Here is a 13,607-nt window from a genome sequence, read left to right as displayed (position 1 = left end):
GCTACTGAGAGGAGTATGCTTGCAGTTTTGTATAAGCCCTGTAGTGTTCCTATCCTATTTATAGATAGTAGTCTTTCACAGATACCTGTGTATGAGAATTGTATATTCTCTGTTCCTTACAGAAAATACTATACTTCAGATATCCTTTCAATAATCAGAATATGGTCATTTTAGGAAGCACACAATATAAAGGTGATAATTTACTCTGTGATCTTCCAAATCGATGCTCACAGGCGACAGAGTTACTTGCTAATAGTCAGGTTGATGGTTATTGAACAGTTGAGGCATGAAGGAGTTTTGTGCATGTATCTGTTTCAGTGTAAACCACCTTGTATTTTAATTTGCACTATAATTAATGAAATTCTCTTTAGTTGCAGTGATTCAAGCTTTTCATGCTTTTAATTCAGGAAACTGTGATCATCTTGATCAAAATCCTTCCAGTTTATGTATATTTATAGGCATTTTATTTTTCTTTGCAGTTGATAGGAGCTACGAAGAACTACAGTGGCTGCTTACTATGGTTCAGAATGATCCTGTACCCTACATAAGGTTAGTGAGTTAATAAAGAGCCAGTGTTTTTACTAATACTGAAACTGCTAAGTAAATTCTTGGCCTGGAACTGCTAGAATAGATCAAATGCTTAACTAATTAATGTTTCTTCACAAAGTTGTTTTCCCTTGTTATTTTATATTGATTGAAACATGTTTTGATGTTTCAACAGTTCAGATCTCAAAAATTAACATACTCTGTTCTTATTCTCCATTATACTACTTTTGTCTTTAGTGGTCTACCCCTGTGATGGAAGTCTGAAGTTAGAGGTCGTTTCCTGATCATAAATAAAGTATATAAATCTGATGTTGCATAGGGCAAAAAGACTTTGTGATACTTAGAAAGGACAAACGTTCAGACCTAGTGCTCACGGTGTTTTCCCAGCAAGGAGTGTAAAGCAATTGTTAGACTGTAGATGGGGTGAAAGGATAACATGTGAAAATATGGTGTGATTTCTAGTATTGCCTGTTTCAACTCTGTTTTCACCAATGAGTGATTGGATATTTTAGCACATTGATTATGAACCTTTGAACATGGAGGTTCATAATTGCTGTTTTTCCCCAACACTTTCTTCATATGGCCACCATTAATATACTGAGTTTCAAAGATTAATAGTATTACTTTTACTCTGTTTCTATAGATTATTTTTTACAAAGATCATAGCTGCAAGATTGTTCTCTACTTTATTTCTGTCATTCTTGTTATTGAAAGTAGATGCAGTTATACTCACTAGAGGAGGTTTAGCTTCAGTCTAGGGAGGAGATTTAATTTCATTTATATCTTTTTAAAGAGAAGTTAAATTTTTTAATTGAGTGCTATATGAAGGCCTTTTCTAAAATAAAAGAAAAAAAAATCTCTAAGAGTTTTCTTCTCCTAAATGTGTAAGACAGCAAGGGAAGGCTTACTATACAGGAAAAATAGTTATAATAATAAATAATGGAACAAATAATTATTCATAAAATGTTTTCAAGGCCAAGTTTAAAGAAAGCAAGTGGGGCAAAATGTATCTATGTTCAGTTCAGTGTGTAAATATTGTAAGCAAACATGGTAAGTGCAGAATTTTTATACACACCAGTGTAACTTAAGAGGTAAGAGTGTTCCTTTCCAGAAAAATGTGCAAATGACTGGTTTTGGTCCTGCCATTTTGTATCAGTCATAACATTTAAAAGTATTTTAAAATTCTTTGGTATCGTTATGTAAGGAGTTTATTTGCCAGTATTGCTCCTTCTTTGTAATTATTAAGTCAGTATGCAAAAAAAGTTTGTGACTAAACAGAAGAGCATAATGTAGCCTACAGTTTTGTACCAAACTGTTTAAAATTATGCCTAATAACATCCTGCTGCTTTACGCCTTACTTCTTATCTTTAAGTTACATTGCCGATGGTAAATTTGTGTCTATGTATATTGTGAACAGAAGGAAGAGCTAAAAACATAAAACATTGGTTAAAATTTTGGAAGAAATCCTGTATTTGAATAAGTTTGTCAGAATATTTAATTTAATAAAGGTACTTTTTTCTGGTTTTTTTTTAGACATAAGATTCTGGATATGCTGACTCAGAATCCACCTTTTACCAAGAACATGGAGTCCCCTTTATGTAACGAAGCTTTGGTAGATCAACTTTGGAAACTGATGAATTCAGGTTGGGTTTTTGTTTGGTTGTTTGGTTGTTGTATTGTTTTTATTGTAAGGTTTTTTTGAAATAAGAGTTTAAAAAGCTTGCTTCAGAATATGCTGAGAGCTCTCTTAGTTACAATAGTTAGAAATTGACAATTCAGTCTCAGTAGTTCCAATGTCATGTACATACCTCCAGAACTTTCCCAGTGGCACAGGGTACCAAACCTTGTTTTTCATTCTTTTGACTACTACTGTAGTGTACTTTGATGTACTTCGTCATAGAATGATTCTTTGACCCAGATGTTCAAAGAAAATAATTTCCTCAAATGATGGTGTCTGTGTTATTTTTTCTTTACATTTTGCTTCAGATTAGATAGTCTCTCTTCATCTGCTTTTACTAAACTCTGAGAGAATTTGAGAGGACAACATTTGTACAGATAATTTAAACGAGATTTTTAGAAGTGTATTATAAACCTAAGACTCAGTTTGCCTTGTGTGATTAGGAAAGATCTTAATGAGAGATGGACTTGTGTTTTTACCATTGACCTTTTCTTCATTACTGAAGCAGTTTTATCCAGACCTGACTAACTGCCCTTTAACATCTGGCACATTACTATATAGATTACATATAAATGTTCATATTGGTTTTTTATTGAAGGCTGTCTGTTCTCTGTGTATCATTATTTTTAGTGTTTAAAAGTTTTCAGCTACACTCCAGGGGCTGAAGAGGGAGGCTACTAGTAGTTCAGTTTTGTAGGATTTGCCAGGTGTCAGGCACAGAAAATAAACAATTTTGATGCTCCCATCAGAAAGTTTATTTTTCCTTTTTCTTGAGAGAAGAGTGCGTGCAGTGTTACTTACAACCATTACCTCTTTTTGCAAGTAACAGCTAGGGTATACATTCTTATTATGACTCATGGGGCTTTAAGTACTTAAATTTCTATACATCAAGATGACATAATGTTTCAGTTTATTTTCTGTAAGGGATAACTGTTGAATTCCAGGGTCCCTTGAAAAAATGTTTGTTAGTGTGAGACAAGCTAGTAGCCAGATTTAAAGCTGCATCATTCTAGAATCATGAATTGCTTTCATTTAACATAAGCAGATGCAATAGAAAACAGACTTTGAATGATATATGTAATCTTTTTTTTTTTTCTTCTGTGTCAATCTGCATTAAATTGATAATGCTCACAAGTTCCAAAGATCGCAGAGAAATTCAGCAATCAACTGTAAGCTTAGCTGTTCCGCTGGAAAAGGAGAGAGATATTGAATGGGAATTCATCATATCATTTTAAGATGTACTAGTTTAAGAACTTGAGTAAATTATTTATTGTTAAAATATCAGAATAGTTTTGAAACTAACATTTGTGAATGTGTCATTCTCTTGAGAGTATTTTAATATTAGAAGTGTCCAGATTAATATTCATATCACTTTCTCCTTACCCAGCTGTTCATGAAACTCATCAGAGTTACTAGTAACTGGGTAAGTGTGTGTACAGCTAAGTTTACTCAAGTTTACACTATTTAGACCCATGAAACTTAGTATTTACAGGGATAGGTCTTGTAATTTTACTTTGTACTGAGTCTTGCACAGCCGCATTAACACGGCTGTTGGCACATCTGTGTCTTGTTTACCAGATATAGTTCTATTCCTGCTGTGGAACAATATGTTCAATAAACTTGCAGTCAGTCAAGAGCTGGGCTGAGTTACCACCAGAATCACTGTATTTGCAGCGTTGCACCAGATGTTAGATGTCTTTCTGTTGTGATTGGTGCCAACTGTGCTTTGACCATTTGTGTATGAAGATATAAAAGCAGTACACAGTTTGCAGTGAAAAATAAAATCAGTGAAGTGTTGCTTTGTGCAATAGGAATACGTATCTCCACTATGAATACAAATTAAAGTACTGAGTATCCAGTGACATACATGACATAATAGTGATATCAAAATGCATGTTTATGCATTGCTGGTTTGTGGTCTCTATCAGTGCTGTTTACCAGAGGATACAGATCTCAGTCTTGCATAAGACTCCTACTACATTTCATGGAATATATAGGCAAGTGCAACTGAATCCATTGGTATGGGAAGCAAGTTTAGTAACAAAATGGTCTATTGAACTGTCCAATAGTAAAACCTAAAGTGAAACTTTAAAAATAAAAGCATATGGGTGTGATTATTTTCCTTCTATTTTTCATAATGTTATTATAGCACTTAGTTTCTTGGTCTTGTTCTACAAAACATGTCCAATTTACAACCCAAACAACTTAAAGCCTGCCTTTTAAACAGAACGTGACAAGTGAGATTGAGTCAATAAGAGGCAGGAATAATGAGGGAATTGTATCTTAAGCATAGAAAATGTCATACTGTGGTTGATCCAGATCACTTAAACTTATTTGTGGAGGAGGAGAAGATTATACCTCTGTGTTAACAGTAATCTCTTTTGGATTTTAGGAACTTCACATGACTGGAGATTACGATGCGGTGCTGTGGACCTCTATTTCACACTTTTTGGCCTCAGCAGACCTTCTTGTTTACCATTACCAGAGCTTGGACTTGTTCTTAATCTGAAAGAAAAGAAGGCTGTACTTAATCCGACAATTATCCCTGAATCAGTTGCAAATAATCAGGAACCTGTGAATAGTACTAACAATCACGGACAGTTAGTAGGATTTCAGAACACCGTAAGCACAAACTCTCTGCGTACATCCCATTCAGCTGGTTCTTGCATTGGTTGCTGATTTAATTTTGTATTGTGTTCAAGCATCTCATGCTTTACTTAAGCTACCTTTATGCATTGTTCCTCTTTATTCCTTCTACTTGAAAAGCTGGCATGTACCATAACTTTTTTCAACTTCTAAAAAATGTTTTGCATAGTGTATGCAAGCTTGTACTTGTTTTTTCAAGTCTTATCATTTCTCTTCTTTATAACACTTTACTTTTTGTACATTGCTTATGAGACGTGAAGTGATTCACAGAAATGTTTGATGCTGTGATGAAAACTTTTTTTATTAGACTAAGGATATTGCTTATAGGCAAGTTACCAATTTTCCAAAACAAAACCTTTTATCAGTAAATTTATTATATTTTAAAATACATAGATATAGCTCTTTTTAAACAACTTTGGGATGTGAAAGTTGGAACTTGAACATATCTTCATTGAAGACTTGAATCTGACTACTTAGCACTGTACTCTGAAGGATTTGTAACAACTTCTGAAAAATCACATACATGAAGTTTGATCTCTTTCAGCCTTTAGAGGCTTCAGTCCTAACACATAATGCATTGTGTAGTTAGAAAATTTACCTTACAAGCTATTCACATCGTATTTTTCTTGAAAATAACTGCCACTGCTGTAAGACTTAAGTCTTTTTGTTGGACCAATTTAATTATGAGAGGAAAAAACTCAACAAACATAAAATAATGAGTCATTTTCCTAACAGTTTCAGAAACTACATTTGATTGAAACTGCTTAGGAGTAAATCCTGAAAAAGAATGTGAACATGTGGTTAGCATGTTTGAAACTCTTTCCACCCTTTTGAATGGAGTGGTTTACTGTTACTTTATGAATCCCATAGTTAATTTCTAAATCGTTTTTATTCAGGAGTATACTGAGAGTGCAAATTATCACAGTACCTTGCAAGCTATTTCCAGTAGGGGGGGGAAATTATGACGGAGTCAAATATCATTACAGCTATCCTACGTATTTACAGAACATGTAATATGTCCTAATTTGCTGCTCACAGGCATCAGAATTAAATAGCAGGAGACATTTTGGTGACAGATTTTTAGGCTGCAGTTCAGTGAACATCCAAGCTCTTTTAGCAGCCAGACAATCAAAAAATTTCCTCTTAACTCTTCTTTTTCCTGGACTGTCCTGTCCCTTGTGCTTGCACAGTTTTTGCTGCATAGTGACCTGGATCAGGGGAGGATCTGGTTAAAAAATACCTTTTTTTAATGAATGAATATTTCCTACTGGATCAGTTTCCTGGTCCAGTTCATCATGTAGTTATACAAATGTGTGTGGCACCCAGGACAGAAATGTGCGAGGAAGAGGCTGCTTCTTTTAGCAGCAGTAGTGGCTTACACTAGTGTGAAAATACAGCATTAGTATAAGCCTCAATTCACACTTCATACCTTGTTGTCTTCTCCTGTGCCTCATCTCCGTTCTTCTACCCCTTACTTTGTTAAGGTTACCATTTTCACTTTAACTCACTCAAAATTCAGGGAACTGATCTTCCTTGTAAAAAAACCAAACCAGTAATTTAAAACAAAGGGTGCCTCTCACATCAACCAAAGTTTATCCAAAAGTGCTTCACAACAGCAGTGTGTTGGATTAAATAATAGGGATGAAAAAAAGGAAATATATATTTGAGGGGAAAAAAAGAATTAACAGGTGATAGAATACATCATAATAACTAGATTCTTTAAAGCAGACTATAATCTAAGAGCATAAGCACATTAAAATCAGTACTGATAGCCTTATGGCACTGAATTTACTGAGGCTGGTAAAAGTTACCCACTTCAAAATTGAATTTGAATTGCTCAGGGCAAGAGTTTGTGGGATAGAGAGAGCAGTTCAGTGGAGCAGCATATGCCCTTGAGAGTCTATGATACAACTTCTGTGTAGTTTTTAGTGGACTTTCAGTTATGTTAGCTTCTATAGGTACTTTATTTTTCCTTCTATATTTTGTGTATTGGACTTGCTGGAACACCTGTCTCCTGTATAATGACTATATGTGTAACTTAGTAGACTCTCCTGCTATTTTTATATTCCTTTGACCCTGTTTTTTTTATAATCTAAGCGGTAATTTACAAAACAGCTTAACTCTCTTTAAATATTGTTATGAAATAAAAAACCCCACAAGTTTTAAGTGCTTATTATGATTTCTATTCAACAAAGTAAGCAGTAGCTTTTAAAACCAACTAAAAGAAGATTTAGCTAAATCCCATGTGTAGATCAGAGGCTATCACAGTCTTTTTCAACTGAGATTTGGACTGAGGAGAGTCTGCGAGGCACAGATTTATAGAAAGGCTATTCAGAGGCAGCAAATGTTGTTGCACACCAACAGTACCATGATTGTGAGAAGGGACAGAAAAGATGCCAATGCTAGATATGCAGATGGAGCAGGGATAGAAGTAAAGAGAAACTATGTTTGTAGGAGAGGTTGGCACAAATCCATCCAGGGTTTTAGAAAATACTTTTTGCCAGAACTACAGGGAAAACTTTGTTCAAATCACCCACTTCACTCAGAAGTATTTTCAGCTATCAGGTCTCTTTTAGGCTGAAACATGGCTCTTGCTATCTTCTAATTTTGATCTTTTAATGCTGCTTCAGGAGGATGATCATCTTATTAAGGAAACAGCATCCAGCATTTCTGGTCATCAGCAGGGGGTGAAGAGGAAGGCTGATATGCCACTCGGGTCTCCATTGGAGCCAGGGCAAATACTAGAGAAGAATGAAGACAGTAAAGTCAAACTCAAAATCAGAGTAAGAAATGGAAATTCAACTTGCACAATATGTAGGATATTCAGAATAACAGCAGTGGCTTCTGCTGGCTTCCCTTAAAGCTGTGTTCAAACAAAAGGCGTGTTGTGTATGTGTGTACAGTAGTTGTTACGCTTACTTTGGCAAAAACATTTCCCATCAGATTCCTTATTGGCTGGCGAGAACTAAAGTTGACAGTTAATGCTCTTGTTCACACAGCTTCACGGTAAATTAGAAAGTAGAAAAGACACTGACCCTTTTTAATTTCATTGAAATTTTTTTCCTTTGTGGTGGTAGATATCACTTCCTTTCCCTCTCACCCCCAGTTTACCTCAAAAATAGAATATTTTAAGTTGTATTTATTGATATTCCTATGAATTATTAGCATCTGCTTATTATTTTTTCCTGATATCTTAGTTCTCAAACTCTCAAGAAGAGGAGGAAATTGATATGGACACAGTTCATGACAGTCAAGCCTTTATTTACCATCATTTGAATATGTTGGAGAGACCGTCCACACCAGGTATGAGTAAATTTACTGGCAAAACGATAGTACGAATTTTTCGACTCTATCAGTTGTGGGTTTTCTTTTTTTTACTACTGTTTGTTCCCATACATACAGTGGTGGTAAGTGTTAAATGTTAACTGAATTCAAAGTAGTATGTAAAGGGTGCATAAGAACATTTCTTTAGCTTTCAGTATATTTATAGATAACTGTGTACATGTGTATTTTCATCCATATCTAATTAAGGCAAGTCTATATCACACTTGTAAAAGTGAAAAGCGAAGAAATGAATAAAATAATGTAAAGCTGAAATAGAGCCTCATAAACAATTAGGTAAAACTTACTTTGCCATAGTTGTAATTTTAAAAATAATAATTTTGAAGAGTAACTTTAAAAAAATTAGCAAGACTATTCAAGTAAAAAAAGATCTCTAATCTTAACGATTTATAACTTAACATCAGTTGTTAAAAAACATGCAAGCCTCAAAATGCTTAGAAGGGCTTTTCAAAGGGGAAAAGATTGCATCTATGAGTAAAATTGTTTCATTTCAAGCACTTCTTTTACTACTTCTCTTAGCATCTTTTTCATAAAATATTTGGCAAAATTACTTCTCAAGGAATAGTTTTTCTTAAAAACCTTAAGGCAGGCTGAACTTCATTGATGAACTTCCACCTTCTTTGCTTATCTGTCACTAGCGAAGAATTCAGTAGTTAGTTTAATTTTCTCAAAATATTTTAACTACATTTCTGAAGTTTGTTTCCAGAATGTGCTGATGGAGCTAAGCCAAGGTGGTGTGACTATGTAACAAGCATTTTGAGAGATCTTTGGTACTCATCTAAAACAAGGTTTTAAAGTTGCAGAGTAAACGTGTAAATGTGTAAAAGTGAAGTGTGTAAAATAGAAGTAGGATTCAGAGTAATTACCCTCTTGCTTGTTTATCCTGGTTTTATCCAGTGATTGCCTAATGTAAAACACAAGTAGACCTTAGCAGCAGGATCTGGAATGTTGGTTCCGTCTTGAGTGCCCTAGGTCCTGAGCTATGCTGACATGTGACCTCATCTGCTTTCATAGAGACCTGGCAATTTAGTAGCTCCGTTTAAGAGAAGGGCTGGTGGATGTTCCTGCTCTAAGTATCCTGCTAAGGCTGGTGCCTTGGTGCTGGCTGGGGATGTGGAAGCTGTAGGCTCATACTCCCTTAGAGCCAAGGACTTAGGTTTTTACTTTCTTGGCAGAAGCTCTAGGCACTAAGGGGTTTTTTGCCCCCTTTTTTCTTTTTCTTTTTTTTTCTTTTTCTTTTTAAAGGTAACTGCTAGCATTGCTCAGCTAACAAATTAAGTTCATATGGGGACATAAAACACAGAGAGATCTAGCTTCTGGATTCCAGATGGCCTTTGGTTAATGACATGTGCCTGTACAGCTAGCTCTACCAGGATGGATTTGTTACTAGATATGTAGAGTAGCAAAATTCACAGCTTTTTCCCTCAAACACAGGCATTTCAGCAGAGTAAAGGGGCAGGTTTCATATAGGTTGCTCTCATGAACTTAGGAGCCTATTTCTGCACAGGATATACTTTAAAACTCTCAGAGCTGCTTTGAATTTTGACCTCAGTGTTACGGTCAGCCATCAAATTTCTGTTACGGCAAAGAATGACACATCCAGGGCATGCAAGTGCGAAGCTGATCCACTGAGGATTAGTATTTATAACTCTTACATGATATTTTGCAACAATTTTTTTTACTAGATTTACACACTCTACGGAATATAAAGTCATAAACAGAACTCTGCCAAATCCTTCACAAATAGGACTTACGGGACCCTCTGCATGCCAGTGCTGTGCTCCAGGACTATTGCATATTAAGTTTGCACTAGAGTTCAGAAAGGGTAAGGTCTAATCAGGAGTGGAGTAATGGCTAGTCAACTGCTGCTTTTGTAGACCTACAGCAGATAAAAACTACTTTTAGTTTCACTTGTGTACTGAATTACCTTCTCACCTCTGCTGTTTAGGCATTCAGCACACTGGAATACATTTTCTTTCCTAGGTAATAAATGAGAGAAATGCTGAGTTTTGCCACAGAATGCATTTTAAATAATAAGCCTTTGAAAAGCATTATTTTGAAGCACTTCAGATTAGTTTAATTTTCTTTGGTTTGTGCATTTAGAAACAGTTCCACTTCAGATGTACTTTTCTTCTAAGACTTCACCTGTTTCTTAGTCATAGCATTTTTGTTAGAAGCAGAGATGCATGAATTTCAGACTGAGTAAATAATGACAGTTCAGTCTTTAGGAAACTGCATACTTCTGAGAAGAAAGCCAAACAGATGCGGAAAAATAAAAGCATACGTGAATAAATTTTTTCACACATAGGAGTGTTCTGTTTTACAAAAGAACAGCAAACAGTGTTTCCTGAGGGCCTTTGAGTTTTTACAGCAGTGGCCGAGGATGAGTGCACTTCAGGGAGGGGTTATTGTGAAATAGTTTGAGAACAGGTTCTGAAATGGTCTCAGTATCTTGTTAGTAAATCTGTAAGATCTTGTATCTGCCTCATTTCTGTGACTCTTACTTGGAAGGCAGCAAGCTCTTAGTCCAGACTCAGTTTTCCTCTCACAGCTGTGGGTTATGTCCCCGCATGTCACATGAAGTGTTAGGTCATCAGCCAAACACAGCCTGCAAACAGCAGCTGCCAGGAGGAAGTTCATGTTGGGTCTAAATCCTGCTGTATCTGTGTTTTGTGGGGTTTTGGTTTTGGTTTTTGGCTTTTTTTTTTTTTTTTTTTTTTACACTCCTTACACCACCCCAAATGATAATTTGGGTTTGTTCAAGTTGATGTAACCCCCATAAAGCCAGGAAAATATTATTTTCATCTAAAAGCTTTTTTCTTTCTGTATGCTTCTGCTCATGGATATGAAAGGTTAGTGTTGAGACATGCTGCAAAGGTAATGAAAGAAGTCTTATACTACAACTCTTGCACGATTATAGGTTTCAGTACTATAATTACAGCACCTTTTGTAATTGTTCGTATAGAAAATCTTTGAAATCCTACAAAAGCATCCTGTCTGTGATAATAGAACTGTGGACTGTGGTAGTTATAAGGGATTCTGAGCATTTTTCAAGAAATTATTAAAACAAACAAAACATCACTTGTGAACTGTCTGAAGAATGCTGTTGTCTTGATTATTCATCTGCCCTAAGGACTAGAAATATGGGACCCTCCTTTGAGCCTTTAAAGCTGTGCAAGATCACGTTTCTAATGTGAGAACAGATTTTTATTTACTACTATATCATCAAGAACAGTAGTAATGCTCCCTACTCCTATCTTAAGATCAAAAGAATTTCAAGATCAGATTTTGTGTAAGCAGTAAACTCATTTCAGACTGTGAGGTGACTTGTCATGCTTTGTTGACTTCAGTGAAATCTGATTAAGATATCCTTTTTTATTTACTTTAATATTTCACTAATCTGAAAGTACAATACTTCAAAATTAGCCTTTAAAAAGTTCTGCTGTAGATGTCAGTGGTTATTGATTGTTCTTTTCTTTTCTGCTTCCAAAATAAATGCCTGGTTGTAGCCTGCACGACCAACTGGTGATGGCTCAACAGGTTATCACCAATAAACACTTAATTAGAATTTTCCCAACTATTTATAGTAGTTTGATGGTTGATACAAAGCAGTATCCAATTCTCTCTTATCTTTATTTCTACAAAAGAAAAAAAAAAGTGAATACAGCGATTGTTCTCTTTGTGCACTGGCAGTCTTTTTTTCTGATCACATTCAGGAACAGGGGACTATGAGGACACATCCTGAGCATTCAAACTCAGACCAGAAAAATCTTTTGGCTATTCTGTTAATCCATTTGCTGTTCTCCAGAATAATCAAGCTGGAAATTTCCACTGCTGACCTTGTAGGTCACTCTGTTTACCATGTAGATGTACATGAAACTTCAACATTCATACATGTTGATTCGATTGTGGTCTTGTTTATCACAGCTACTGTCTGCAGTTTCAGGAAATAATGATTTAGTTGCATTGAATTGTTTCTGGAACAATTTGAAACTGGATACAGCACATGCTTCAGTAAGGTGTAGAGGGAAGCTAATGTAGTCATTGTATTTAAACACGACATGTACAACAGTAGATTTGGGCCTGTGGTGCAAATCACCACATTTTAAGTGTGGATACAGTAGTTAATAGGAACTCGGTCTGAACTGTTTAAAAAGCCCGGTCCTCTGCAGCTCAGCAGAGTTAAAAGATTTAGCTAGAAGAGCACCAGTACCTCAAAGTTCAGCCATTTTTATTGTCTCCCTGCCAAAAAGGGTTACCAAAATATGAGGACATGAACAAATACACAAATGAACACTTCTTGGATAGGAGAACACCACTGGCAATGCTTTATTTTTTAAGGAGGGAGAAGCTGTTACAACTGTTCTGTTAGACTGCCCTTTAATAACATATAATATTAATATAATATCTGTTTGATAGTATCCATTACACATATGTTGACTTTATTACCTAAAATATAACTGCTTCCAAACTGGTAACTCATAGGCTTTGAGGTTCTGTAGATAATTTTGCCTCACTGAAATAGTATGTGGTTAATTGTATGGTGCACAAGGAAGGATGTTTTCAAGTGCTTTATCCTGAAGTGCATGAAGGCAGCTTAGAGAGAAACATAAGCCCTGCAGACAAAGTGACAACATAAACAAGAATTGCATCAGTGTGTCGCTGCAGTGTGTCAACTACACGACTTAATAAAAGCAATACAATATTGTAGCTGTGACTTGCTCTGAGAAAACAACTGATCACTCTCAAACCTAAAAGATGGACAAGGCTAGAAATTGAATTTTCAAGTAAACTACCTGAAACTGTTAGAGGCACAAACTACTCTGAATTGACTTACTGACAGAAATCTTCTAGAGTAGGGAATATTCTAGAATTTTTTAGACTATTAAAGTAAAAATGACACCCCCCTTAAGCTATTACTTTAATGTAAGTACAAAGCAACATAGTTGTTAAATTAAAATCAAATGAAAAATTAATAAAAGTTACTGGTTAAAAGTATCTTTTAGCTAAATCACCAACTCATCTTTACAATACTGTAGCAGAGGCTGTCCTTTGGTGTAGGTATAAGGAATTATCCATCTGTATAAAAACCCATAAAAAATATTAAGTCAAGTGACTCTGTAAATTGGAACTAGTTAAAAATTTTATCTTAGAGGCAAATTAACTGGTTTGTTTAGCACAACCTCAGAAAGCTTTTGAGTGGGTTTTCTGGTTGTTTTTTTTTATCTAGACCTTTACTTCTCATTCTCAAATTTTAAATTTTGTCTCATGGTCCTTAAAAGAACACTCTACTAGACAGAAAATTTATAACCTTTTTTTTTTTTTTTTTAAGCGATACATAATTTGAAAATTCTGCTTCTTAACACAAATGACAAGACGTGCATTCTGGAAGCTT

General features: G+C 35.3%; 1 protein-coding gene across 2 annotated transcripts in view; it reads left to right on the top strand.

Moving 5' to 3' along the window:
- Positions 1-13,607, top strand: part of TAF2 (TATA-box binding protein associated factor 2) — a 61,936-nt gene that overhangs the window by 41,650 nt on the left and 6,679 nt on the right. Inside the window, exons 21-25 of one of the 2 annotated variants that reach the window (XM_086741210.1) lie at positions 480-549; positions 2,080-2,189; positions 4,617-4,846; positions 7,501-7,653; positions 8,068-8,173. In XM_086741210.1, the coding sequence (XP_086597336.1) occupies positions 480-549; positions 2,080-2,189; positions 4,617-4,846; positions 7,501-7,653; positions 8,068-8,173 (669 nt within the window). The remainder of the gene's footprint in view (positions 1-479; positions 550-2,079; positions 2,190-4,616; positions 4,847-7,500; positions 7,654-8,067; positions 8,174-13,607) is intronic. The other variant, XM_086741211.1, reaches the window with a different exon arrangement.

Source organism: Chlamydotis macqueenii, chromosome 2 (genome assembly GCF_036417535.1).
Source record: "Chlamydotis macqueenii isolate bChlMac1 chromosome 2, bChlMac1.mat, whole genome shotgun sequence".
Taxonomy (NCBI): domain Eukaryota; kingdom Metazoa; phylum Chordata; class Aves; order Otidiformes; family Otididae; genus Chlamydotis; species Chlamydotis macqueenii.
Note: the sequence above shows the minus strand (reverse complement) of the source record. Positions and strands in the feature narration are given on the sequence as shown.